A 26,648-nucleotide genomic window follows, 5' to 3' on the forward strand; every position below is an offset into this window, starting at 1 on the left:
CCCTAGTCTGCAAGTGAAATAGAGCAATATAAATATATTTTCCAGTCTGGGATTCTGTGTCATTTATTTTGAAGTGTTTTGTCACATCAAGGCCCGTGGCGGGCCTTATATTTTGCCTCTGACTTAATGTAGAAGCCATTGTGCAGTATGAGTAAATTTAATATGCAATTGTGAAAAAGAGTGAACTACAGGTTCAGAGGTCTGTCATGTGAAAGAGATTTTATTGTACATGAGTATGAGTCTCTGTAACAGAATACATAAACCAGTGCATCACTGAGACTAACCTGTTTTTTTTTTTAGAGAAATTGTATGTATTATGCAATATATTAAAACAAGGCCCGAAAATATTTACATAAATTCGATGCGTTCATTTGAGATATGACTTTATTTGAAACTACTTACAGTGCATTCAAGGTATACATTCATATATCAGTATATAGCACAGATCAAATGTATACATCACATGCATTGTATTGACGTCAATACTTAACAAAACGCAGCATATACTGCTTTTCATTAAATTAAATCCTCACATCTATATTAAAATAAAGGTTCTTTCTGCATCCATGTACTTACTAAACTTTCTCTGGTCATTTGTTAAAGTTTTTGGGGCAAGTAAGGTAGAGCACGGAGGGACACGTCGCCATCCAATGATCGCGCGCCCGCTCTGACGACGTTGCCAAACGCTACCGGCCGACACGCCCCCAGCATGGATACAATCAGCTCTAATCGGCGCACGGCATACTGTCACTTTAACGTTGTGAGGAGTACAGCCACGATGGGAGTTTTCATATTGAATCAAGACAAGTTTTCAACGCTCTCATCACCGGAAACTTATCTCTAGAGAAAGAAAGCAGTCGGCGTTGCGCGTTCACGGCTCGATCTCGCATGAATTGCGCGCAGGATGTCAGTGTTGCTGAAAAGCCGGTAAGAGTAGTGCAAAGTGAGTTTGCTTGTGAGAGCTACCTCTTCAGCATCACACAAAGGGATATACTGAGTTGAATGGTCTGGTGTCTTTGGGTCTGAATGTCATAAAGAAACATTGGGGCATTTTTTCTTTTTTCAACGAAATGGATCACTTCGCAGCAGAGTGCCTTGTGTCAATGTCCAGCCAAGCAATTGTTCACGCTCCAAAAGGGAATAGAGAGATCAAGCCCGAAACTGCGGCTACACAGAGAAACGAAGACACCAAGGAGCACCTGAAAGACAACGCTTCTCTCTTTGTGGTGGCTAGGATTTTGGCGGATTTTAATCAGCAGACCCCCGCCAATTTTGCCGAGCAGGCAAAAATAAAGGAAGAGAGCGCGACACCAACACCAGCCCTGACCAGAGATGATGGGAACTCTGCCACACCTACCACCACCATCACCGCCGACTCTTCACTTAAACAAAGAAGCAAACGATTTAGGGGTCGAATTGAGCAAGAACCCCCGCAGAAAAAGCACAAATGCCACTATTCAGGTTGCGAAAAAGTTTATGGCAAATCGTCCCATCTCAAAGCCCACCTAAGGACACATACAGGTCAGTTTTCATTCCTGCCAAGTGTGTTTGCGTTTCGCATATCAAATGTAAACATTGGATCTACTCGGGGGAATGAAATAAAACGGAATGACACGCGGATGTTTGACCGTTTTCGCGACGTGTCCACGTTTGTACAGTTCAGCACATTGTGTACCGCAAGCTTTTAGTTGATGGGACAACTGTTGTGTCGCGGGAAAACGCATCCAATATCGCGATATCCTATATAAGAACATATATTTACGCATTGAAACGGTTGTTTTAAAGGAAAGAAGTGTTATTTCATTGAGGTAAGTAGCATGGTAAATAGTGTCACGCCCACAAAGCTATATGGTAAACGGCAACAGTTCTCCCCCAGTGCCTCGCCTATATCTCATCCTCAGCAAACTCCCCACACACATGCCCAATAATCCATTTACAACATATGCGCGTACATGTGCTCGTGCATACAGACGCGCGCAGTGCTCTACGCATTAAATAACATCACATAAAATAAAACCAGCTCACATTATGTCGTGGACTTTGCTTAGGAGAAAGACAAACAAATGAAACAAGGCACCCCGTGATGTAATAGCCCATTAAAGCCAGTCTATATTTTCAGAATGCGTTGTTGGCGGTCAGCGTAGTCAACTGGTCGCGGCGCTCTGATCCATCCCCCCAAAAAACTGCAGACGCGCGCGCGATTGAACTTTTTGACGTTAGTCCGTTAGATGTATTGCGGGGATGAAAATAAATGTAACATGAATAAAAGATGGGGGTTGGTGAGACTTCTGCGGTTGCTGGTTTGACTGTTCTTTGTTGTGATGTGCCACACCCCCGTCAGACAGACTGCCAGCTGATCTGGCCAGCAACAGACTCGACCAGACGAGCTCAGAGCCGCGGTCTGCCTCATCGCATACCTCAAAAACTCTTTCCCTCCTTTATAACTGACACTTTTGGTGGGGGAAAAAATAACACGTTTTGTACCACAGTTTTATACGAATGGTCGTGTGACACACACCTTATTGTCAATGCCAGACAATAGCAAGACCTGACAGGAAACCCAGAGATGAAATAAAACGGTATTGACACCTATGGCCTTACATCAGAGATAAACCACAGAAGGGTGTAAATACTGAAACGCTCTGGTTACATAAACTGAAGTAGATGTGTTTAAGTACATTTTATCTGGAAGACGTTATTTTATAGTTTCTTTGTCTAATGTTGGGCTGATATGTATAATGGTTAAAATTCAGACACAGACATCACGTTGCCATTGTGGCAATTCTGCATTTATTGATTTTTTAACGCTTGTCTTGTTTGCATTTCTTGCTTAGAGAACATTGTTTTGTTTTTTAAGAGCTTAATTAACTTCTTAGCTGACACATTTGATAAACTAGGCCTACAGGCTTTTGAGCAACATCTAGTGAGCTTTATGTAGAGTTCTTGGGCCGGGTAATAATGCAAAGAATATCACATATATCATGTGTAACATAGCTTTGAACTAGTTTCCCACTCGAGGTGGGTGTGTCGTCTGCTCAGTTGCTGTTCCTTTGAATTTTACTCCGCTTGATAATAGGTTTGGTCGTTTTACAGTAGGCCTATATATAATGACATGTTTATGTCAGCACACACACACCACACACCACCCTCCTTTGAGACATATTGTTCTGTAAAACTCCTAACTGTTTATTTGACTCCAGTTGAGTTCCATGTGTGTGCTTTTGTGTTGACATGTCAAAATAAGTCATCTAGAGTAGATAAACAGCACAGTTTACTGTATTTGATTTAGTTTGTGCAACTTTCCTCTCTTTCACTTGAGTTATTCTCTAGTTTGCTAGACTTCAATAGAGTTTCGCTATAGTCGCTATTCGGTTAAACAATAAGTGTTCCATCTCATTTGTTTTGGTAATCAGAGAATGTGGGTCTTTTGAGTTCAGCAGCCCAGGCTCAGCCAACCTGCACCGTTCTGAGCGCCTGCTTTAAGCATTCAGCAGATTTTCCATCAGTCTCTACCAATAGAGCAAAGAGAGGATAGATCCTTCTCCCAGAGACACACCACTTTTGAACTGAAGGGGGAACACAGTGTTATTAAAACAAACTTTGGGGAGCCAAGAGTACTGGAGACCTCGGTTGACTTCAGCAACGCCCTGAATTCCCTGCTGGCTTTGGTTTGAACCCTGCTTTTAATCATTTGTCTCGCTCCAGCAAAAATTGGGCACATGACATGGTTACATCCAGACCAGATATTTTAGTGCATGGTGTTGCAGATGTGTTTAACATCATATACAGTAAGATAAAGCTTGGGCTCTTGTTCTGCATCCAGAGAGATGCCGCCATGCTAGTCAAGCTACGTTGATTAGCAATTTCTGAAAAATGCAACAGGTGTTGATGTGTGTTTTTATTATTATTCAAATCAACTTTTTGCATGTTAAAAGCATGTAGTCCTCGAAATAAGGTTAGTAATGCTTTTTCAGAGTCCGTGCGTGTGCACTTTGTGTTTTTTGCCTTTGCATTCGATGGGTACATTGAGGGGAAGGGGTGGGACTAGACATCACATGTGCTAGCTTGCTGGAGGAAGGCAGCATTTTATGATGGAGCTGGAGCAGATGTACTGTCACGATAAAAAGAAACAACTTGGTTTAATGCTTTGAAATGCACTGCGGCACACGTGCAACTGCAGTTGTTTAAATAGTTGTTCAGTAATAATCTTCAACGGAAGGAATATTTGTTTTTGTGCTTTAAAAGGTTACATTGTTAGGTTAGTAAAGATAATCATGTCAGCGTAGGGCCTTTTATGTTTTATTTAACTTTACAATCGTTCGTTACTAGCTCATACGTCCTTGCAAGAGCACTTGTTTGCAGACTGAACTGACCCTGTTCACTAACTCTTAGACCACAAATGTTTGCCAAACTAACTATTTTAGGCTGTACGGCAGTTTGTAGCTATGTCTTTTTAAGAAAAGACTATGTATTGTAAGTTTGTGCACTGTGGTAACCTGTGGTTAAAGCGTGTCCCTCACTGTGCAGTGTTTCCCCTAGGTTTACGGCTTGGGGGGGCGGGATTTTTTTATTGGATTTAACAATAAATAATGTTAAATCAATCAATCTAATGTTTTATCAGGCCATTTACTTTATATTCTGATAGCCACAGTCTGTATGAAACATAGAAGGTCTGGTAACTGAGAAAATGTGTTGTAGGCTCTGGTGCTGAAGCGAAGTCCCAGTGGTCTATTTTAATATTTAAAAAAACTACTGACAACAAAATGTAGCAACTGAAATAAATATATCATGAGCAGGAGTACTTTCAAAGTTACTAACAGCCTTTCCATGCCATTCATACTAGAACTGATTCTAAATATTATTTCCAATTAAAACATGATTCACAATGAAATGCTCTTAACATACTGATTGTTTATGCTATTAATAGCGATAAAGACCTACAGTACAGACCCCATGAACACCAGTTTATAACACTAGTCATATATACTCTCATTGTTTGTGCATATTCATACTTTATTGTTATATATGTTGTCTAACTGTTGTCTATCAGAACTTAATTTGATATCTTTAGTACATTTTCATAACTTGCCTACATTTTGACTATGGTGAGCATTTAAATGAACTGTAATAAATAAATTGGTTACATCAATGTAAGAAAAATGAGGTATAAAATATAGAATTATAATGGGAGATTGTTTCATGAAATATATCGTTACCGTGAAATAAAATTACTCATTCCGTGAAATAGATTTTTGGCCATTCCGCCCACCTCTACCGCCATGTAAATAAGATAAATAACATAATGGTATTTAGTTTGTTTAGTACGAGAACAAGGTATAGACATGCTATATAGGAAAGGTAACCTTAAATGACTTCTCTTGTGATGTAACGCTACATAAAAAATTTAATTAACTTGACCTTCAAGGGTGGCGGGAGGTGCCGTTAGAGGGGCAGGGCACCCCCCTAAGGTAATGGTAGGGGAAACACTGCTGTGATAAGGTTAGTGGCATAACCTTCCAGTGACCTTCAAAGGACGATTTCTGTACTGTCTGGCTGTTCTGGCAGGTGAACGTTTTGTCTGGGTGGATCCTTCATTTTGATCTCCACTTAACTGCGGTTTATAGTCATGTTAAGATAAGATTTTGGCCTAGGAAATATTTAGCATAATATTTGACATATGTGTAAGGGCAGTGCAAAATATCAAAACAACGACACAGTGGAAAGTTGGAGAAGGTAGAAAGAATGAACAATTTAAACTTTAAGAACATGTGGCTGGATAAGGAAGGACTCATTAATCATTCTCATAAACAGATGGACAGAATCTAAGACATGCTTGGGCTGCATTCAGTGGGCTGTTAACCTTAATGGTGCGCAATATGCTTGCTGTCGATAATTTATAACGTTCTCATTATTGTAATAGACTGCACTTGACATGTGATGAGAAAAGGAACTAGGCATGAGCCAGTTGAAGGCATGTATGCAGATGAAATGGGTGTGGGGCCATCCGGGAACAAAAAAAAAGATTTTTGTGAAACCTGCAAGTTTCACGTCAGAAAGAGGAAGTAACATGACTTGAATAGGCCGCCAAGGCCACGGCTGTGACGCGTTCTGGCTGTTCGGTATGCAGAGAAGACATTTTGTCCTTTTGGGTCATGTGACTTCTAATAAGTTTAGTTCCCTTCACTTTAGAATTGTTTTGCATGCAATACCTAGCATGCAACTCAAAGTTAACAGTTGTTTTATCACTGTAACAATGCATTATGAAAAATATATGCACGTTTACAGTTGCAAGAATAACATTTTCTCAGAAACTTTTTCATATAATTCAGAATAGTTCTAAAGTATCCTAAAGGCTGAAATAAAGTTCGTTGGCTTTACAAATTGCACTCTTCTGCAAACCCATGACAGAGCCTCGTGATCAGAACGGGTACACACGGCCCCATGTTCTGGGTTAATCCACCTCGCCCAATAATCTAATCTGCTTGCTGTACAACTCTGTAATGTCATCTGGGCCCAGTTACCAGACTCATTATCCTGATTGGGATACTCCTGTATCGCTAGTACTTGTGAATATCTGCATAAAAGTGGAAGGGCACGTTACCACATCAAGCACGCCAAGTACATGAGAGAATCTTGAATATTGATAGCACGGCTCAGATCTTTCTCTTGTATGATATGTCGTGCAAGGGAGATTAAATGAAATCACCTCCGAGGTTTTGTAATCCTCCCATTCTCTCCTGAATTGAGACGTTAAGTACGAATGCGAAGAGCGGTACGACGTTGAAAATGAGGGTAAATGCGCTACACAAATTGCTCATTGTGCTGTCTGGGTTGGTGAAGCGAAGGGGAACACAGCAGGTTGAGGGTCTAAGGTTACCAGACAGCTTTGTCTGATCTCCTGCGAGTATGCGGAGGTGGGGTTCCTCTGCAACTCAAACGGCTTGTCCTCGGCTGTAGAGAACGACAAGTTTTGTCACAAATTGACAAGCAAGATTGGCTAAAGAAGCTGTGTCGGGGAGGATGCTATGACATTGTCAAAACAAAACTGGTTGGGCCACCTCACACTTATCCTTCAGAAGCTACATTGGGCCATTTCTAAAATGCTAGATAAAGCAACGGAAATACATGTTTTAGGTTGGTTCTGTAGTCCCATTGTCCTGTGTTATGACATATGTGGTTAAGTTGACAAAGAATGATCTCATTTTAAGTCATGTCTGTTGGGGGAAAACCTCTAACTCGTATGGGCAAGGTCACCACCTTAAGTTCATGCTGTCGCAAATGTTGCTCATAAATACATACGCTTCAAACACCGTCAACATAGACATTAACAAAAGCCATAATGACATATTTCACAGTTGACCTACTACTTTGTTTTGTGAACTGTTTTGAAAGTCTTACATTGTGGATTGAAGGCCTTGCTGTATCTCCTGGGACTTGGTATAGAATTTATTGTATGTACCGAAAAACTGCAGGTTGGCAAAAGTTTTAACCTAAACAATAGATCGGACTGCTGGTTCAAGCGCACATTAGGGCAGCGAGTTCCTAGAGCACCTCCACGCCCCCTGTTTATAGCGAATGCATGCAAAATTAAAGTGATTTGTCAGGCAATTTTTTCCTTTCCTGTATGCTGGGTTATTTAGAGATGCAATCATCCTGCCCATGGCTCAGGTGGAAGGGGTTAACAGGATGGGTGTGACTCGGGTACGTCTGCCCTGTGATGGGCACAATGCCACGGCTGGGGCAGGCCTGGGCGTACTGAAGAGGTGATGGCTTCACGACAGGGATTCTGTCCTCCATGACTAAAACTATTTTCCATTCCACACCCCTGGCCTGCTACCTTGAATGTATGTTAGAAATGATGCACAAGGTTGCACAGGTTTGGCTGACCCACTTGCCATTCAGGATGTGCACCGGCTTCCCTAATTGGAAATAATTTTATTTTGGGCAGAGATCATATGTTTTTTTTCTGTGTGTATCTGTGTTTACCTCATCTCTTTGTTTATGTGTACGCTCAAAAAGTAAAGTATGTAATTGAAGTAAAATTAGATGATTTAGGTTTCTTTATATCCATGTTCTGGTACAGTCTCTTTCTTTCTGATTTTTTTTGCCATCCTGTGTGACTGGTAGAAAGCATGCATTGTTGCATCTCTCTCAGATATGATAGGTTGAAGTGGTGAAGCCCCTTGGGTGTTTCATCATGCACTCATCCACCCTTTTGCAGTCATCCATCTCTCCTCAAGCAGCCCTCACTGACAGGAATACAGCTCTCTTATTTTTCTGTGCTATGAAGAAGAGCATACATTCTTCAGCTGCCACAAAAACCAACACGCTAACTCCGAATTTGCCATACGTTAGACCACGTCAGTCATGGTTAATGCACCGGAGTTGGTATTAGGCAGCCACTTCCTATAAGCACCTCTCATACTCTGCTGAGCTCATGTGTACTTTAGTTCGCTTTGGCAGAGTCTTATGAAAGCCGGTCTGTTCCTACCCAACCCATCCCCCCCCATTGCCCTCTGTCCTCTCCGCCCGCCCGTAGGGCCTTAAGGTGAACTGCTGAGGCATTGTATAGTTGGAGCTCTTTGCTTTTCTACATTAGCTACATACGGGTGTCGATTTCTCAGGGCAGGAAAGAGGGTATCTGCTGTATTTTTTTTACTTCCTGAAGCGTGAGCTATCGGCTTAAGGTCTCACGCTAGCTCGTCGCGGGGCGCTAAACTCTGCAGTTAGTGGGTGGGGACGTACTGTATATACAGAGGCAGGAGTGTGGGGGTGGGTACAGGGTGGAATCTGTTGTCAAAGCTTTGCATTGATGTAGGTCATTTGCTCAGCTGCATCTGCTGGCAGTCTGATTCGTGGATTTTTCTGATGCACCACCAATGCATGTGTTTGGGTGTTTGAGATGGGGACGGAAAGAAAAAGAGGGAGAGGTTGTTCTCAACTGCGTGCCAGACCTCGGGTTGCCTCCCAGGCTTTTATATTGACATTAGCGCTTGCTAGGGAGATGTTTGACCCTTACTGTCCAATAAATCTGTATGTGGAGGATCCTGGCCTGTGTGCTCTGCCAGGCGTGGTTGCGGGATGAAAAGGACCATTCAGTGGACTGTCAGTGGTCGGGGAGGGGGGGGGTGGGGGGTGGTGAAGGTTGCACTGTGTATTGCGCATTAGAGGGAAGATACTGCTGTCAATGGTGTCTAAGTACTGACGCTAAACTTTTGAGTATCTTAAGGGTTGTGTTATGTTATGATGTTTACAGAGACTTCGGTAGCTTTGATGAAATGTTTCGGTTTGATAGAACAGTTTGTCCTTTTGTAATAAATATCAGGATTTGGAAAGGGGAAAATTGTTTAAAGACCAGCATTGTTTAAAGACCATGCACTTTTACCAGTTTATACTGGATTTAGTTTAGTGTACTAAGATTTACCGTGTCGCGTCTGTAAACAGGAGGCATGGATGACAGCCTAACACAACCTGCCCTGCCCTGCCCTTCCCAGTTACTGTTTACAGGCTTATGACTACAGCTGTCTTCATTCCCTTTGTTTAACAGGATTAAAATAATCACGCCTTCCCGTTTTCCAGCTCATTTACAGGGTTAAAATGATGAGTAGGTCAATGCTGGGAAATGCGCTCCTCTCACAAGGTGGGAAAATAAAGGAGATGGAACATAAATCTGCAGTAGTTGTGGCTGCTTCGTGCTTCCTCGTATAATACGTCTTAGACCATGTGCACACATATGCTGTATAGACTGGGGGGAGTGAGTTATATCTACTCGCCTCGGAGGACTTGATTGAAACGCCTGATGGCGAACACTATCCCGTCAGACACAAGGCCAACGCTATTGTTCACATTTCCCAACAGCGGGAGGAGACTGTGCGACTGAAAGGCAAGTGGTTTGTAGCATTTTCCAACAAAGACAAAACATGATGATAAATTCAACACAGTTGCTTTTGTCACCGTATCTCCAGACGTGTTCGGTCAAAGCCCGATCGCTGCACCTGACCTATACGTAATGTCTCCAATACACCCACCTCCATTAGCATTAATCCTCACTTTCTTTAAAGGCGCTGGCACGAACACAGCACCGAAAGCTTGATCTGACTCACCGAGTGTCAGTGTGGTTAGACAACCTCCCCTCAACCCCTTCCTTCACAAACACACGCACATGTACTTCTGTGTTTTCTGTTCCATTCCCACACTCTGTAATCTGGGTCAAACCAACAGGAACGGTTTTCGGTCCGTCAGCAGTCAACGCTTCATACACTTCTTATTAAGTTGCATCTAAGATATGATGATAATTCCCCTTTGCTAAGTTGCCCGAGGCTGTAACGTCCAAGCTATGTTTGGGCTCAAGTTGTGTGTTTTTGGGTCTACAATGAACTCACTTCTTGGCAACCATAGTCAAATGGAGGGCGTGACCCATATTTCTTTCCCAGCATGGTTGCTGATGGGATTGCGTCCACTCCCATAATTCCCTGTGTCAGTGGGGTAGCGATGAGGTCATTGAGCAATCCTTACAGCTTTGGTGATAAAGAGGAAGAAATAAAACTAAATTGCTGTGTTGAACCGGGCAGAGAACTTTCTTGCAAAAATTAGGGTTTAGGAAACGGGGATTGAGAAGAAGCCAGTCTAAGTTTGCCTCCGTTTCCAAAGCAGTCTTGTCATTACCAGACCATTGAGAGTTTGGGCTGGCAGACTCCTGCATGACCCACCAGGAATAAATTACACCCTAGTGAGTGCTGCAGCTGCATTTGTGGTGCAGTTTTCGAGATCAGATTTCTCATGGTTTGCCATGGATAACGTACCAGGCACGCTTAGGGTGCATGCTAGGCCTGAGGCCAGGACACTGTGAGAGGTGGTGTGCTCCAATTCAGAACATCTGATCTAATCAGAATATACATCATCTGCAACATTGGGTCTGTAACATGTGATATTCCAAGCTTCATGTCTTGGTGTGTTTGACATGTTTTATTATTTTATTTTTGTTGTGCATCTGGCTAAATATTAGTGTAGGAATATGTGCTAATCCTGTCTTTAAGATTGTCTCTCCAAAAAATGTATTCAATTTTATTTATGAAATAAAAAAAAGTTAAATTACATAAAAATAGGACAACTTTAAAAAAGATGCAAAATGTTAATAGCAATAACGACAACACTGTGTTACATTTCATAAGGTGATGCTATATAATTTATGGTAATTAATTTAGGTTATTCCAAATTACGGATTAATTTAGGTAAAGTTTGGCAGTCTTTTCCGAACATGTACATTACAGGTCAAAAGTTTTAAATGCCTACTCACTTATTCATATTTTTCCACATTTTAGAAAAAACACAGTAATCTTATCAGAACTGTGGAATAACACAAATGGTACTATGAGAATTCTGTTGCGACTAAAAAATCCAGATACATTTTTAAAATATATTTTAGCATCTTCAGTGTAGCCTCCTTTTGCATAGAATTTGCAGAAATCAGATGATGCTTTTAAACAATATTGAAGGAGTTGCCATCTTTTCTGAGCTCTTATACGGAGCTGGTTTTTTTTTTCATTTTTTAGTCAAAGTCAGGCATTTCAGAGACATTTTTATTAAATAAACTTTTAGTTTATTATGACACTTTTTTTTTATTTGCACAATTATATTTTTGTCTACAAAACTAATTTCAGACATTTAAGCAAACACCTTCAGACCAAAACGTTTTAAGATGAGAAGCATTTTACTCACGTGTTCTAAAACTTTCGACCCCGTATATGGTTCATATAAGTCATATAAGGTTATTACATGTTACAGCAACTCACCACTGGACAAAATGTAAAATGGTAAGTTAAATAGACTTTTAAAGGCAATTTGATTGTACCTAAAACATTTTGTAATAACCTTAAAAATGATTTTGATTGTACTTTAAAACTTCATTATAGACGGTTTCAGCGGCAAGAATATAAACAAATGTTATGTGGCCCAAACCTAACTTCCGGTTGACCTCCGCAAAGAATCACTAACTGTTGAGTAGTTTTAATTTAATGTGATTAATATACAATAAAATATGAATATAAATTAAATATTATTATAAAACAAATTGTTACATTACTAGCCACTAGCCAGACCGATAACCAAACACATACCGGAAGTTAACTTCGGGCCAGGCGTGTGTTTCCGATGAAACCATCTATTCAGTCATCCATTCCATAGCCTTTTTTAGTTTTATACTTAAACATTTGTATGTTGGAACAATTATATTGTCAACAAAACGTAAACTTTCAAACATCTTAAACATTTGACTGGTAATGTATGGCTTTTATACTTTTATCAGCTTGCACTGGTCCTGACCTTTACAGCTCTAAATGAATTAAGTAAATATGTAGTGCAAGGTTTCTACTGTTTGCTCGGCTTGTCCTCCATTTTATATGGTTCATTGTGTGATGTCAGTAAGGGATGTAATGAACAAGGGCAAATGCAAAGTCTTCATATGAAAATCATGTTTGCTGTCTGTTTGCTAAAACTGTAGTAAGGTGTGGACTGGAGAAGACCACAGCGGTTAGGATTTGTTTCCATGACTGTTTGCCTGTCTTACGGCCTTCCCTGTCTTTCTCTCACACCGGCTGGCTTTCTCCATCACTACCTACGTCTCCCTGCGTAAATGGCCTTACGGTTGACGAAACCTGAGGAATGTTATCTCGTTCACACAGAGATGCTGGTCGCTCTTGTTGGAACAGGTGACCGACACCAAGTCTCCCAGATCGGCATTCAGTCTGCACTTGTCTTGCCTTGATAGTGCCATGATCAGATGTCTGTACCTTAGACCGTTTACCTCAAAAGGCCTCCTTCTCCTGTTTCTTAATGATATATCACAAAGGCCAGCGAGGAAGTCTGAAGCTGTTCCTTTTGTGATATCAAATCGTGGGTTTGTGGTGCGTTTATGTGCTCGTGACGAGAGTTTATTTACTGACCCAGTGGCCCCGAAAGGGAACAGTTATGTAAGGCCGCTGTTCGTAACATAATGGTATCGCCTCTGAAGGGAAATACAGTTGCTCAGCTACCTTAGCTATGGGATGTCTCTACAAGCTACTGTGATGTAACCGCAGCAAAGGGTAACTGGGTCACTGTGTCCGTTGCGGGGGTAGAATCCAAAGCCTCTCCTAATTTCCATCCCTTGTTGCAATGACATGGGTTCATGGAGTGCTGGTTGCACCACCACAGAGGAAAAATCCCATAAGTAGGATCACAGAGCGGTAAAATTTGCCAACCCTTTGCCACATTGCAAAAAATACATGGAATTGAGATTTACATATTTTGTGGCAGATTCTTGCATTTGCATGAACAGCACGATGCAGTTGCACCATGGAATATGCCCTTGTTTTCCCCAAACAACAAAATAAGAAGTATTCAGAATGTCCCCAGTGTCACCCTTTAGGATCTTGACGTGCTGGCAACAACTGCCGTCTGTTATGAAACTGCCACACGCTGGACAACACAAGCACTTACATAAGTCTGCTTCGAGTGCCCTCATTCATAATGATATTCTTGGAAATGTGCCCCACTTAAAATGTTCGGCTTGTTGTTGTGACCGTGACTAAGAACATTGCATTTGGATGGCAATGTCCTTTTGTTACGAAATCATGTTTTTGTGTAACAGTTTCTCACACACCAGCTACCTGCACATTAGCCTCAGGAGTGTTCTGGACTAGCACAGTCAAGTGTGCAGAATTGAAGACTGAATGTTATCTGGCATAAACAACCTTATACTGTAATTTTCAACACGAAAACCATGTAAAATGCTAAAGTAAAAACACGTTGGTGCATTAACTGTAAACATTTTCAAAACTGTCAAATATTTCACAAGACAACATTACATTATTTTACAATCAAATAAAATGTAAAAAGTATGATTTTACCATATATTTTTACACAAATATATTGTTAAAATTGTTTTTAGTAACTTAAAAATACAAGTCACCATTACATTTACAGTGAAAAACAGTAAATGGAATTTCCCATAATTCCCTACGTGATTCTTTACATTTGATGATGTTTCTTTTTTTCATGTTTCCTGTATATTTTACAAACATATTATTTTTCCTGTTTTTTATACTTCTGGCAACCACAGCTGCCCTTTTTGACCATTTTTTACAGTTTATCTGTCATATAGAAGTATAGAATATTGAAGCACTACAGCCGTCTTCAGTTCTGTTAATTGCTAAAATGTTCAGCAGGGCTCAACGTTAAGGATTTTTTCTACTGGCCCAGTCGGGCAAGTGCTTCCAATTTTTACTGGCTCTGCCAAAATTTTCACTGGCCCCACCACAAAACAGCATTAAATAATATCTAGTTATTATTATTTTATTTTTTTTACCTATGTAATCTCAATAAATAAGGGTATGATACCATAAAAACTATTAGCCTATAACTAAAAATGTAAACTATTGTTGAAGACATAACAAATAAGATTTAGTAAATTATTTTATCAAATAAGATCAAGTAATCAAAGTATGTGCAATAGCACAGATAAATGTAATAAAGCAAACATACAAATGAAGAGTTTGGTTCCAAAATGAGATAACTCCGTTTAAAAAAAAATCAAAAATCCTGTTTTTTTATTGTGCAGTCCAATTAATATCAAACAAACTGCAGTTGGTTTGTTTTGATTTGAGCCACAATAACTCAAAAAATACAGCTAACTAACACAATAAAACAAGTTAACATAATAAAAAACATGATTTTTGAAAAATTGAGTTCTCATTTTGGAACCAAACTCTTCAAATATTCAGTGCATTTCAGGTGTTTTAGGTTGGTCTAATAATAGTATTTATCAGGTACAGAAATTCAATAATGTAAATACTTTATAGTCTTCACTGTATTAAATATGATATTGATTTAACCTTACTAAAGTTTTTGATTTTAGTCTAATTTAATCAGTGAAGAGCAGTGAGTGTTTTTTTTCTCCGTTCTTTGTTGTTTGATGAACAAAACTGAGACGTTTATTATGCTGCTTCCCCTTTAAGAGAAGCACGGATCTAGTATAATGTAACACACGCGTTTTGTTTCCACATGCGTTTTGTTACCGTTAGACATAATTGATTACTTTTTACAAGGATACTTGGTAATATTGGCATAATTTTGTATCGATATGTCAGATTAAGAGTAAGAAGACATGAAACAGAACTCAATTCAGTATTGTGCGTGTTGTCTGATGCGCCATTCCGGTTGCGTGCGTATCTCAAACATCACGTGAGAACCGAATCCAGTCCTCTTTTGCATCTTCTTGAGAATATTTAAATAGGAAAGTCTTAAAAACATACAAATTATAATTTTCCATGACGATACAGCACTGGCCCGATAGGGCAAGTGACAGTTCTCTCAACTGGCCCGAGGATCTCCCATGCTGGCCCCGGGCCATCGGGCAGTCCTTTATGTCCAAGAACATAAGTAGCCTTCAAAATGGTTAGACCTGCACCTGGTCACGCCTTCACGACACCCAGCCCTGCGTGTCTCTGTTTTAACCTGTGAAATATTCATGCTATTGCAACTCTTATACCTTTGCTGTGCAGCGTCACACTTTTTTTAAACCTATAATTCACAATTTACAACCTCGGGTTCCCACAGACTCCAACATTCATTAATTCGACTGTAAATTACAGGCTGGCTCCTGTCGTCCCTTAGGGGGGAATCTCAACCCATCCAGCGTTTCTTTAAACCCCCAAATGTTTCTTTAAGAGCCGAGCTAATGTTAGATTTTCTTTATTTATGTTTATACTTCACAATAATGGCTAGAATGAGGATGTTTAAAGAAGGCCAAACAACAGTGACCCTCTTAGGTTAATTCATACGGGTGTGTCACGTCTGAGGGTCAGATGACTTAAATTGTGGTTTTGTATATTTTTCACGTTTGTATGTGTGGGGCAAATGAGTATCAGATTATGTGTTTTCGTGGGAATGAGAGCTCAAGAGTTTATTTGCGTTACTTGGTTTAAGTGTTTGCATGAGTGATGTGTTTGTGGGGGTGTGTACTGATGTAGGTTAACCTGCATAGACATTCCCTTACGAAACAAAAAATATATGGTAATATACTAGAAAATATAATTCAATATATTAAATCATATTTTTCCATATATTGTAATCAAGTGCTTATATTATAATCAAATATCTATTTAATTTAATAAATTGAATAACTTAATAAATATATTAACAGATAGTAATTAAAGAAAAATATATTCTCTTAGTCTGAGGGTGTTATGCACACAAAGCTTATTCATACATAATCTATATTCTCAAGTCTGCACGTGTTGTCATGTGGTTCTGTGTACGTTTTACCATCGGTGTTTCGCATGCGCGTGGTCAGGAGCAGGTCTGTGTGAAAGCCAGTGACAGGTCTTAGATTTAGACAAGGGCAGTCTAGACTTGCTTCGCCTGCTGTTATTTCCTTTATAACCTAACCACACTTGGGGGAAGGGACCCAAGCAGAGCTGCCGTCCCACACTTAAATTTGGCATCATGTATATGTTCATTTGAAGTTGTTTTTTAAGTGGAAGCCGCTAAACAATGGAAGCGGCATTAAGCTGTCTGGATCGCTGTGTACTTTGCCTGTTCTGTTCAATTTAACTGGGTAATGAGTGAAATGTCTGGCTTTTGCCATTCAGACATTGAAAATTTTGAAGTTCACACATACTTCACTTATACATTGTTCAACAGGGTGTTTGAGACCTGCTTGGGGGGCCGTTAACAGGGTGAAAATGTCTATTGAAAAGCTGATGAAATAAGAAAAGCAGATCTTTCTATTGCAATTTAACCTGTGAAATGTAACTTCAATATATGCAGTACCACGGTATATTGGTATACTGCATCTGTATGTTTCATGTGAAACTGTGAAGAAACCAAACCGAGATATATGGTCCCATCTGTCTTTGGGTGGATTTGTGTCAAAGCCTACTTTTATTGCCTGATGGGGAACGGGGTAGGGTGTAATTTCCCATGCTTTTGAGGTGCTGATAGTTTCATGTCAGTGTGCAAGCTGAGGCAGGGTACCGTGGTAAAGCCTATTAACCTGCCTAATTAAACTCTATGTCTGCTTCAGCAACATGTGGTGGTGATGATGTGGGAATTGAATAACTAAGCTAACTTCGCAAGCTATTTTGACGTGTTCCAATAACACAAACAGTACATCAGCATCTATGTGTTTGTCCATAAATCCCGTAGCCTCTCAAGTGATACATGTCCAGCATTCCCATAATTCTCCCAATTAGCATGATGCAATGCTTAGAGGGGTTGAACGTACGGTTAAATTTTAATGCAGTGCATTCTGGTTTTAATGTGTGAGCTGTTGTTCGATTGTAAAAACGTTTTTCGCAGACTTTTGTAGGGTTCTATAGGAGAGGATTAGCCACTCGCGAGCTCATAAATAGTTGTGCAGCATCAGGTCTTTCACGTCTGTTTCAAAAGTGCCCATTTTGAGATCCAAAAGCCACCCGTGGAACCCTGGGTGACCTGGTTTTCAATGGTCCAGGTCATCCCCCGTGGTTTGTGTTGTCATAGCTGAGAGTTGATTCTTGAGTCTGTGATGGTTTAACTTTTGTAGTGTGTAACAGGGTTGACTCTGGGGCTTTATGGGCCCTGAGTGCTTTTGGGGGTTTTTTTGTGCACTGTTCTTGGTTCAACTTTTGCTTCCATGTATCTTTAAAACAGCCATGAAATGAGAAACCAAAAAACTAGTTCTAGATCAGTGTAAAAGGCCATATTATATCAACGAGGCATGTCTGCACTAACTTATAGGGGGCCGTGTAGAATAAAAAAAGGGCGCAGAAGGGCTTTCGGTGCTGAAAGAGTTCATTGTCCACACAAGGGCTGGGTAAAAAAAGTCTGGGTTCAGTTGGCGTAGTCACCCCTGTTTATCACTGCTAGCGACACATGGTGGTGTTTATGACGTGGTCTCCTTAACACCTTCTTGTTGGAGCAAGTGTATTTTTGTTCAACAAATCAAAGACAGATGTTCCGAAACATGCAAGTTAACAACTTATTTATTGATGACAAATAATTATTTAAAGATGATACAGCAGTCTATAGGAATGTAAAGTGTCTGCCCCATCTCTGTTTTGAAAAACAAGTTTTATGTCTTTGTGATAACGAAAAAGTTGAGTAGACACTAACGTTTGTGTGTTCTGCTTTTGTCACAGGAGAACGCCCCTTTCCTTGCACCTGGCCCGACTGCAGTAAGAAGTTCGCTCGCTCCGACGAGCTGGCACGGCACTATCGCACCCACACGGGCGAGAAGAAGTTCGGCTGCCCCCTGTGCGACAAGCGATTCATGAGGAGCGACCACCTGATGAAGCACGCACGCCGCCACTCCGACTTCCAGCCGGCCATGCTGAAGAGGCAACACGGGGGAGGCAACGCTACAGTCTCCAGCAGCACGCGCCCCGGCTCCCTCAGCGATTACAGTCGCTCCGACGCATCAAGCCCCACCCTTAGCCCCGCCCTCAGCCCAGCCAACTCGCCTTAACCTGACCGCACTTTCTGCCCACAGCGCCAGGGTCTCGCCAGGCTTTTTGGTTTCCTTCCCTAAAAAATTACTGGCGGCATTAGCGCCTATGCTAACACCGCCCCCCCTTCGCTCGCTGTGGTGTACTGTACTGTACGTAACTGCTTCTTGTAGTGCAATTTTCTTGTGCAAACCATAAAAGAGAAAAACGACACAAAAAAGAAAATGCCTTTTCCACATGGCAATATTTACACAATGTACCATATGTCTGTATTTTTATAGCTTCTGGCCGCGGCCTCTGTTCCATTTACGTTTTTGTTTTGTTTCTTTGATATAGAAGCCGCTCTGTTCATGTGAACAACAAAGTTGAAAGGTTTGACAGGTAAACTACGTTTCATCTTTCTTTTATTTAAAACGGGTGAGGGACGGGGGCACACATACACCTCAGGATCCAGAACAGTTTTTTTCTCCTTTAATATTCACGTTGACTGCACAATACAAGCATCGCTTTACTCGGAAATTCGACAGAGGTCGAATTTCGCGCCCTGCTCAGGAATGGCCTCATTAGCTTGAAAGAATGAAGAGAAACATAAGTTAAGAAACAGCCTTACAATCGGACGAAAGGAAACTTTGCACTCTTGTTTTTGGTCGGTTTTCACATCAGGGGAACGGATTTTAGGTTGTAACAGTCGTTAAAAATCAACTCTTATTTTTTATTGTTGATTTTTTTTGTAAATCTGTCAACGAGTGGCAGAACCGCCCACCAGATAAGAAGGGTTGGCATAGTTGTTATTAAGACTGGAAATGACTCAACTTTATTTTCAACCAGCAAACCTTGTACAAAGCCGTGCTGGGTCCTCGTTTCAAAGGGAATCCTCTCGAATGTAGTGATCGGTCCCCCTTTACATGCACGAGCCGCCCCGATGTGGAGAACAGACAGCTTCAACTTCTCTGAGTGGACTAAACGAAAACTCCCCTTCGCAATTCAGAGGCTAAAGTTTCAAAGCAGCTGTTTCCTCAATAAAAACAGCACATTCATCAACTTCAGGGTTTTTTCGCTACAGTACACAACACATTCAGACGGACTTTCTGGGCTGCGGTAAGACAAAAAGCACATGAGCAAAATGCACCAAAGGCCAAGGTGTGAACGAGAGAACGGAGAGGCTTTTGCCCAGAGGAAGCAGGGAGGTAGTGAGGGAGAGATGTTGGCATCCTCTCAGGTAACAGCAGAAGCCCTGGCCCTCTGCACGGCTCCATCTGCAGAGGCCTTCCACTTAGGAAACTGCATCAACCCACACAGGGCTATTCATAGCACACTAGCCAGGGAGACGAGAGCTATTACGGTGCAGCTTTACGCACTCGTCTCACTCGCTCGATGTGTCGAGAATGAGTGGGAGTTAAAGGGAAATAAGGATGGAGAGCTAAAGCAAACATTTAAGTCCTTACATTGTGTACTAACCGGGTGCCACGCGAAAAAGCGAAGTGACAACATCTAAAATATCACTAGTTAGATATCGGTTTACAACTCAGTGAGGACTAAAGTGTATATGTTTAGGTAGCGGGACAATGGGCGGTGAGAACAGAAACATCCCACACTGAGAACAAAGACAGCTATCTGCAGGAGGCAGGGACGAGGGGGTTGACCCATAGCAAGACAGATAAAGACTAAGAGGCTTTATCACGAGCAGAAGAAACACCCAGTCAGCTCCCTCAGAAGCAAACTTCCCATCCCCTCCCACCAACAGCATCCCACAATGCATTGCGGTATGGAAAATGGCATCGTCTGATTGGATGCTATTCAAGCAGCATACCAAGGGGGGGTTATAATACAGGAAGTCAGGGCCCGAATGAGCAGCTCGGAGACAATGGCTGTGATAAGTTATCACGTCAGACGTGAGAATGTTGGCGATTGAGGGAATTCACAGATCCGTGTTTTTTTGGCACTTTGGGCAACAAGATTCTCTCTTCTCCTTCTTTGAAATTACTGTACTTTACAAGCTTTTCCACAAGCACAGGGAAACCTTCACACACACTCTTTTTACTGTCGCGGCCTCGCTGTTAAGTCAGCGTGACCGCTAAATGCATTACCTCAGTGAACCATAAAAGCAGCTGCTTTCAAACTTGACTCTCATTAAAAGGGGGCTTTTAAAAAAAACTCACATTACTACTAAATTTGTACATATATTCATACATATCTGTCAGCTTACTGTCCATTGTTGCTACAGTCGGGGACGAAGGGTCACTGTGAGAATCTCTCTTGCGTTTTTAGCCCCAGCCGGGCTCGCTCAGGCGAAAGACACACAGAACCCTTTAGGAAGTCCGGCACCGCTATGAAAACTTTGTGGCGCTGCTTCTTTCTGTCACATGTTCCCATACACGCAATCTTCTTAAAGTGACACTTTTTATATTCATAAGCTCATTAATCAACACCAGCCATATTGAAGTCTCATCCCTTTTATTTCTCCACGCTAAAATTCCAATGCAGAATGACCAGCATCAGAGCTGCCCAGCTGGACGAGCGCTCCAGGGCCTGACAAGCAGGTGGGGAGGCTTGTGAATGCCAGGCCTTGTCCCCCCTTTATCCTTCCTAGCCCCCCCGATCCCCCTCCCAGGGGCCCCTCATAATCACGGCTTTCTTTCGTTCTTTCAAGTCAAATAAACACCCCCAAACAAAATAAACAGTGCCACGGCAGCAGTGTTTCTGCAATAAAACCGCACGGTGAGCCGCGTGCGGACACGCCCTCAAGGTGCCCCTCTAAAGCGATCGGTGAGTTTAGCTAGGTGGTTTTTAAAACGCATTCCTTCCTTAGAATTTCAGCTTTACTGTTGAGTGTGTGCAAGAAATTTCAATCGTATTGCCATTTATAGTAGCTCTGTTCAATTGCCCTTCATTGTATCTGTGAATACAACCCGCTGCTGGTCAGTGGAGAGTTTCACAGGTTACAAGGGCAATGAAAGGCCGGTCCAACCTAAAATCCTTCAATAGGGTTTTAAAATTCTGTAAGACTGGTGCCAGCACCTGTTAGGTACCATTAAGTAAACTCTGTAGGCAACAAAAATCTCACATTTGGGTACTGGTTAAAGTATACGCAACAAAGTATATATATTTTCCTGATGAAACATACTGAAGAAATGTATTTTCTCAACGTAAAACCATTCACAGTTTGGGTTCGTATGGGTTAACACATATGTACGCTCTTAGGTTTGTATTTTTCACTGAATCAATACTACTTGAATGAAACGCAAGACCATTGAACAGTTGAAAACATGTCAAGGTCATGACAGGTCACAACCCCAGCAATCACAAACCATTGGAACATTGCATTAATTTCTCATTCATTTATTAAATGTGTCTGCGTTGGGTTGTATTTTTCTGATTATTTTATTATGTTATTATTGGCGTATATTGTTGTTGGTGTTTCACAAGTCTCTTCTATCTGCTGCGCCAATGCTTGCGCTAGTTGAGAGAGCTCTGGCAATAGCAGCATATAGATGTGTAATCTCTCCTTTTTAGAAGTAAGGGGGGATATAAAATAAGAAAGAGGGAAATATCCTCCCGTCTCAAATGCATCGCATGAGACCCAATGCTGATACTCCTGTTCAATATCGCATAACCATAGAGACCACATCATTGTGAGTAGATAGTCACACATTCATCTTGTTTGTATTTTTCTTTGTTATTTAACATAATGCCACCTCGGTGTTCATAATGTATCATTTTATACGTACCTCTATTAAAATTCGAGAAGGTTATGGTTCTTTTTTGATGTGGCTGGGGAAGGGAATGTTGTTGGAATTCATATCTGAAAGAATTGGACATGTATAGACAATAGTTTTATGAATTATCAGGGTCTAACAACACGCAAAGCATCATACTGAAGTAAATCATTGCATAAACATCCCAGCTCATTAAGTAATGTATTTGTTTTGTGTACGACTGCAAGCATCTGAATAAATTTAGCACAGACAAGGCAAAGCGTTGATCCTACATTTGACATACCGCATGTGAATGAGTGCCAAAGGCATTAGAAGGGGATCTTTATTTCACCACAAACCTATAGACAATTCTACAGTGATACGTAAATGACCTTGTACAGTTTTCTATGAGTGATGTACATTTTTAAGTGTATGTAGCCGAGTGAATGTTGTGTGCTGTATTAGATGCGCGAGTATTTCGATTATTTTGGCGTGATCTTGATGTACTTTGATTATATTGTTTTTCTTTAGTTACGTTTTACATTTGTCATTGTACAGTACAGAACAAATGCATATTAGTGAAAACTCGGACATTAACCTGTTCACCATGTTAAGCAAAAGCTCAACCATTCCAAAGGATTGCAATTACGTTTCCTATAAATTTGCTGCTTATATCCAACCAATGCATCAAAGCTTCATTTCTTGTATGTATTTATTTTACAATTAGTCTTTTTGACTGTGATGTATGGACTACATGACTCTTCTTGTCCGGTACTTAACATTTATTTTTTCTGTTGTGTAGATTTCTTTCGACGTTTATTTCGGTTATCGTCTACGCGGTCTGTCACGACTCAGCCATGCCACGTTCTGATAAATTAAGCAGAATCAAAACCCTCTCAGAGAATAGACAAGACAAGATGGCTACCAAGTCTGTGCGCTTAGTTATCAGATAAATATGGTCTTCCCCTGCAAAGTGACATCAGTGACTGCTGATAACGATGCTGAAGGAAGAATTAGGACGCTTTTGCCAAGAACACTGTAGTGCCATGACCTATAGTTTGGTAGAATGGCCCTCACCTTTAACATTATCGATAAACTCGCACTCATTTTGATTATTGTTACCAAAGGCTTCACGAATGAACTCATGAATGTTGCAGTAGTTGGAATTGGGAAACATTTAAGCGTTTCAATAGGGAAAAGTTAATTACTTACCTTAAAAAAAGATACTGTTTTCCTTCATTAACTTTTCAAACTAGGCTTTAAAAAGAAAATCCAGATTAAACTTGTAATTGAAGCTGAATAACCCTAATTCTCTAAAACCTGATTCATATAGAACGCGTTTTTGCTCCTACACAGGCGGGGCAGCGCTTAAGTTTCGACTTGACACGGCGTCTTAAAAACGCGGCGGCCGCAAAAGCGGTCAAACGCGTTCGTTTAGCGCGTTTACATAAAAAACGATGGAAAAGTTCTTTGTGAATCGCCCATAAAGCATTTTCGCTGTGCGTATGCAGTTAGATATTTCTCCAAAGAATCAATAAGTAGTTTTACAAATGCCAGTGATTTTGTTTTCAAAGCTTCAGAGACGTCAACACGCTTTAGGAATTGCTTGAAAGAAGCTGCACCTTTAGAAATGAATATTTACAATGTCACGGACTAATAAACATAACTTAGTTGAGGTCTGACTAATAGATGCCTCTCATTTCCAAAGGGTGGAAGTGGATTTAGGTTTTAGCCGTGGCTTAGATTTGACTGTTGTTTATGTTTAGTCTCGTGCTCAACACGGGAGACACTAACTGCTTTTGAGGGCTGTGGTCATTTTTACAAGTCTGGTTGTCTGCCAGGGTGTGTGGTTAGGTTAGAACAAACTCGCTCCTGTGAAAGCACCTGGGTGCCCATTTGTCTCCGAAGCCCAGGTGTTATGGCGTGACGGGGATTTAACTCCACGGTTAAGCTAAACTCGACGTCACTCGCTCGGGCAGAGTCTGTCAGACAAAACCATCATTAAAAGTCATTTCACATGAACATTTCTTATGAAGTCCCATAAATGCTCTGCGAAACCAACTCTGAAATTGAAACACTGTGAAAAAGCCATTTGAAAGACTGAAAAGTACATTTTACATCTTCCACTGCAATTTCCATGCAACGTTTCTCTTCAGGCACGGCATCCGTGAAATAGGCTCTCGCCGTAGATGTTCCTGATATGAAATAAAATTAAATCCCTACTTTTCCAAACCTACCATTTAAGAGATTTCAGTAAGTGTTGTATAGTGAATCGTAGTGAGGCACCAAGCGCCTCATGCTAATCTGTAGATGTTCGCCGCGTGAACTCGACATGCCTTCCTATTTTATGTATCTGTCTGTATTTTAACAATATATTTTAATGACACCGTGTGATGCCTGCTCCAGTGATTACATGCCGCCGAGTTCCTGTCTCCCGGGACTTCTCTACATTGTACAAAAGCTCTTCTTTAGCAACGGCCAGTTTCACTCTCCATAACCTCAGTCAGAAAAAACTGCCGCGAAATGTCACTTTTATTTTGCAATCAACCAAATCACTACAGTGAAGTATTACAGTTGTACAGTTCCTTGAATTCTTCAGATGATATTATTGTTGCTGGTCTCTGGTTGCTCTGCTGTACTTTTTATGACCTTTTATTTTTTACATGTTAGACATTATTGTGACGATGTCCTATGCAAATATGAGAATTAACAAGAATTTGTCAAATAATGTATGTTGTCTTAACTTGTATGCATGAAATAGTGAAGTTTACATTTGAGAATAAATTCATAAATAAGACGAAGGCCTCCGATTATGTCGTTTTTTTAATTTCCAGGCAACTGTGCACTAAATACATGAATTAGGCGATACAGAAGGCTGTTTATGCAATGTAGCAGCAATGTTTATATTAGGTCCCTGAACCCTTTTGGGTTTTATTTAGAGATTTAGACCACTGTCACACAATACTAGAAGAGTTGCCTTGCACAAAGAAAATATATGTTCTATTTATTAACTGTCTATATATTGAATCATTGAATATATAGAAAAATTACAAAATACTGAATAATACACAATTTTGAAAAATATACGCACTTAGTTTCAAATTATGTAAATGTATTATTTAATATAGGCTATTGCATCATATTTTCCATTATATTCACATATATTTTTGTTTCATCAAGGTCAGTTGCATGAAGTATTTGACAGCCAAATCTATCAAACTGTAAACGATAAAAATTGCTCTTTTGTACAGACACTGATACCAAACGGATGACACGCACAGTATTTTTGGCAGCCTTCTGTGCACTGCAGTCTCCAACTCCACACATCAAAAGATTTGGCATGCAGCCATTCTAAGCGTACTTTGCATCACAAATTCTCAAACCCTTTATAAGGCAGCCAATGGCTGTATTTCTTTCTCACCGGGATGCCTATAAGAACAGAGAAATGCCCATTTTGTGAAATAATACGTCTGTCTGTAGGAAGTGCAGTACACCTTGTTCTTGGCATAATATCTGCACCCATACAAATATTTACGGGAACGGATGCAGTGTCAACAAAGGTCACAAAACAGGTGGCTTTAGGTTTTCTGTCTAGTCATTCGCAACTGAACAAGGCCTGGGCTGAAAAACACAGGTTCAATAGTGCAGGATATTAAAGGAACAATGTGGCTGGCTGGCACGTGCTCACGGTGTCATGCATGTGTATAAAGCAGATGGTCGCGTTCACTTTACCTGTAGTGTTGCCATAGATTTCTATGAATTAAAAATGTGTTGTTTTTAGCATAATTTTTATAGCAATACGTTAGACTTCTGCTTTTCTTGCACTTTATAGTATTAAAGATCTATCCTAAAATGTGATGTGCAAACATGGGTTAAACAGTTGCCAACAATATGCCAAATAAAGATGCAAACACCCTGTTTTTAAGTATACGCTAGCTGACACAGAAAGTTAAATTGGTGCAAGAGATCAAAGGAACAAAATGTGGTTGGCACGAGTGTATGCCGCGTCATCCACCATGTGTGTAAAGTGATATATTTCAGCTTAAAGAAATACATCTGTCTGAATATCTGAAAGGATGCAATATCAAATAAGAACTGATTCAAAAGGAAAGAATGTGTGGCCCACATTTTGTCCTAGTCAGTTATGTAATGAAGCAACACTTAGAAAATTCACAACCACCCACAAACCTACCAGTAAATCTCTGGTCACGTTTTCATTTCCAAGCCTACGGAAAATCAAGAAAACACTAAAAATATGTCCGGAGAAATCTGATGTGATCTGAAGTCTGCTCACCTCTTTTGGTTGTCTGTCCATTATGAACACATGCAGACACATTATTCTTACCAACTCTGTATCAGACACATATACACTATTTCATACTCATCTTGCTACAGTAAATATATACAGTAGTGTATATATGGGTATACTGTGACTAATCATGTCTTTAAATATGTTTTTAGTACAGGCATAATGCTACTCTTGGCTATG

The 26,648-nt window shown here is 40.6% G+C and overlaps 1 protein-coding gene across 1 annotated transcript; it reads left to right on the forward strand.

Moving 5' to 3' along the window:
• Positions 1 to 523: 523 nt before the first annotated feature.
• On the forward strand, positions 524 to 24,956 carry klf13 (Kruppel like factor 13). Its single transcript, XM_057329257.1, has 2 exons — positions 524 to 1,521; positions 18,159 to 24,956. Exons 1-2 carry the CDS (start codon positions 1,071 to 1,073, stop codon positions 18,482 to 18,484), a joined length of 777 nt encoding a protein of 258 aa, XP_057185240.1. The 5' UTR covers positions 524 to 1,070; the 3' UTR covers positions 18,485 to 24,956.
• Positions 24,957 to 26,648: the final 1,692 nt, after the last annotated feature.

The sequence above is a fragment of the Triplophysa rosa genome, linkage group LG3 (assembly GCF_024868665.1).
Source record: "Triplophysa rosa linkage group LG3, Trosa_1v2, whole genome shotgun sequence".
Lineage (NCBI taxonomy): Eukaryota > Metazoa > Chordata > Actinopteri > Cypriniformes > Nemacheilidae > Triplophysa > Triplophysa rosa.

Coding starts and splice junctions, on each gene's coding strand:
- klf13 (XM_057329257.1), top strand. CDS start 1,071: ATGGATCACTTCGCAGCAGAGTGCCTTGTGTCAATGTCCAGCCAAGCA. Junction 1,522..18,158: donor CCACCTAAGGACACATACAG/GTCAGTTTTCAT, acceptor CTTTTGTCACAG/GAGAACGCCCCTTTCCTTGC.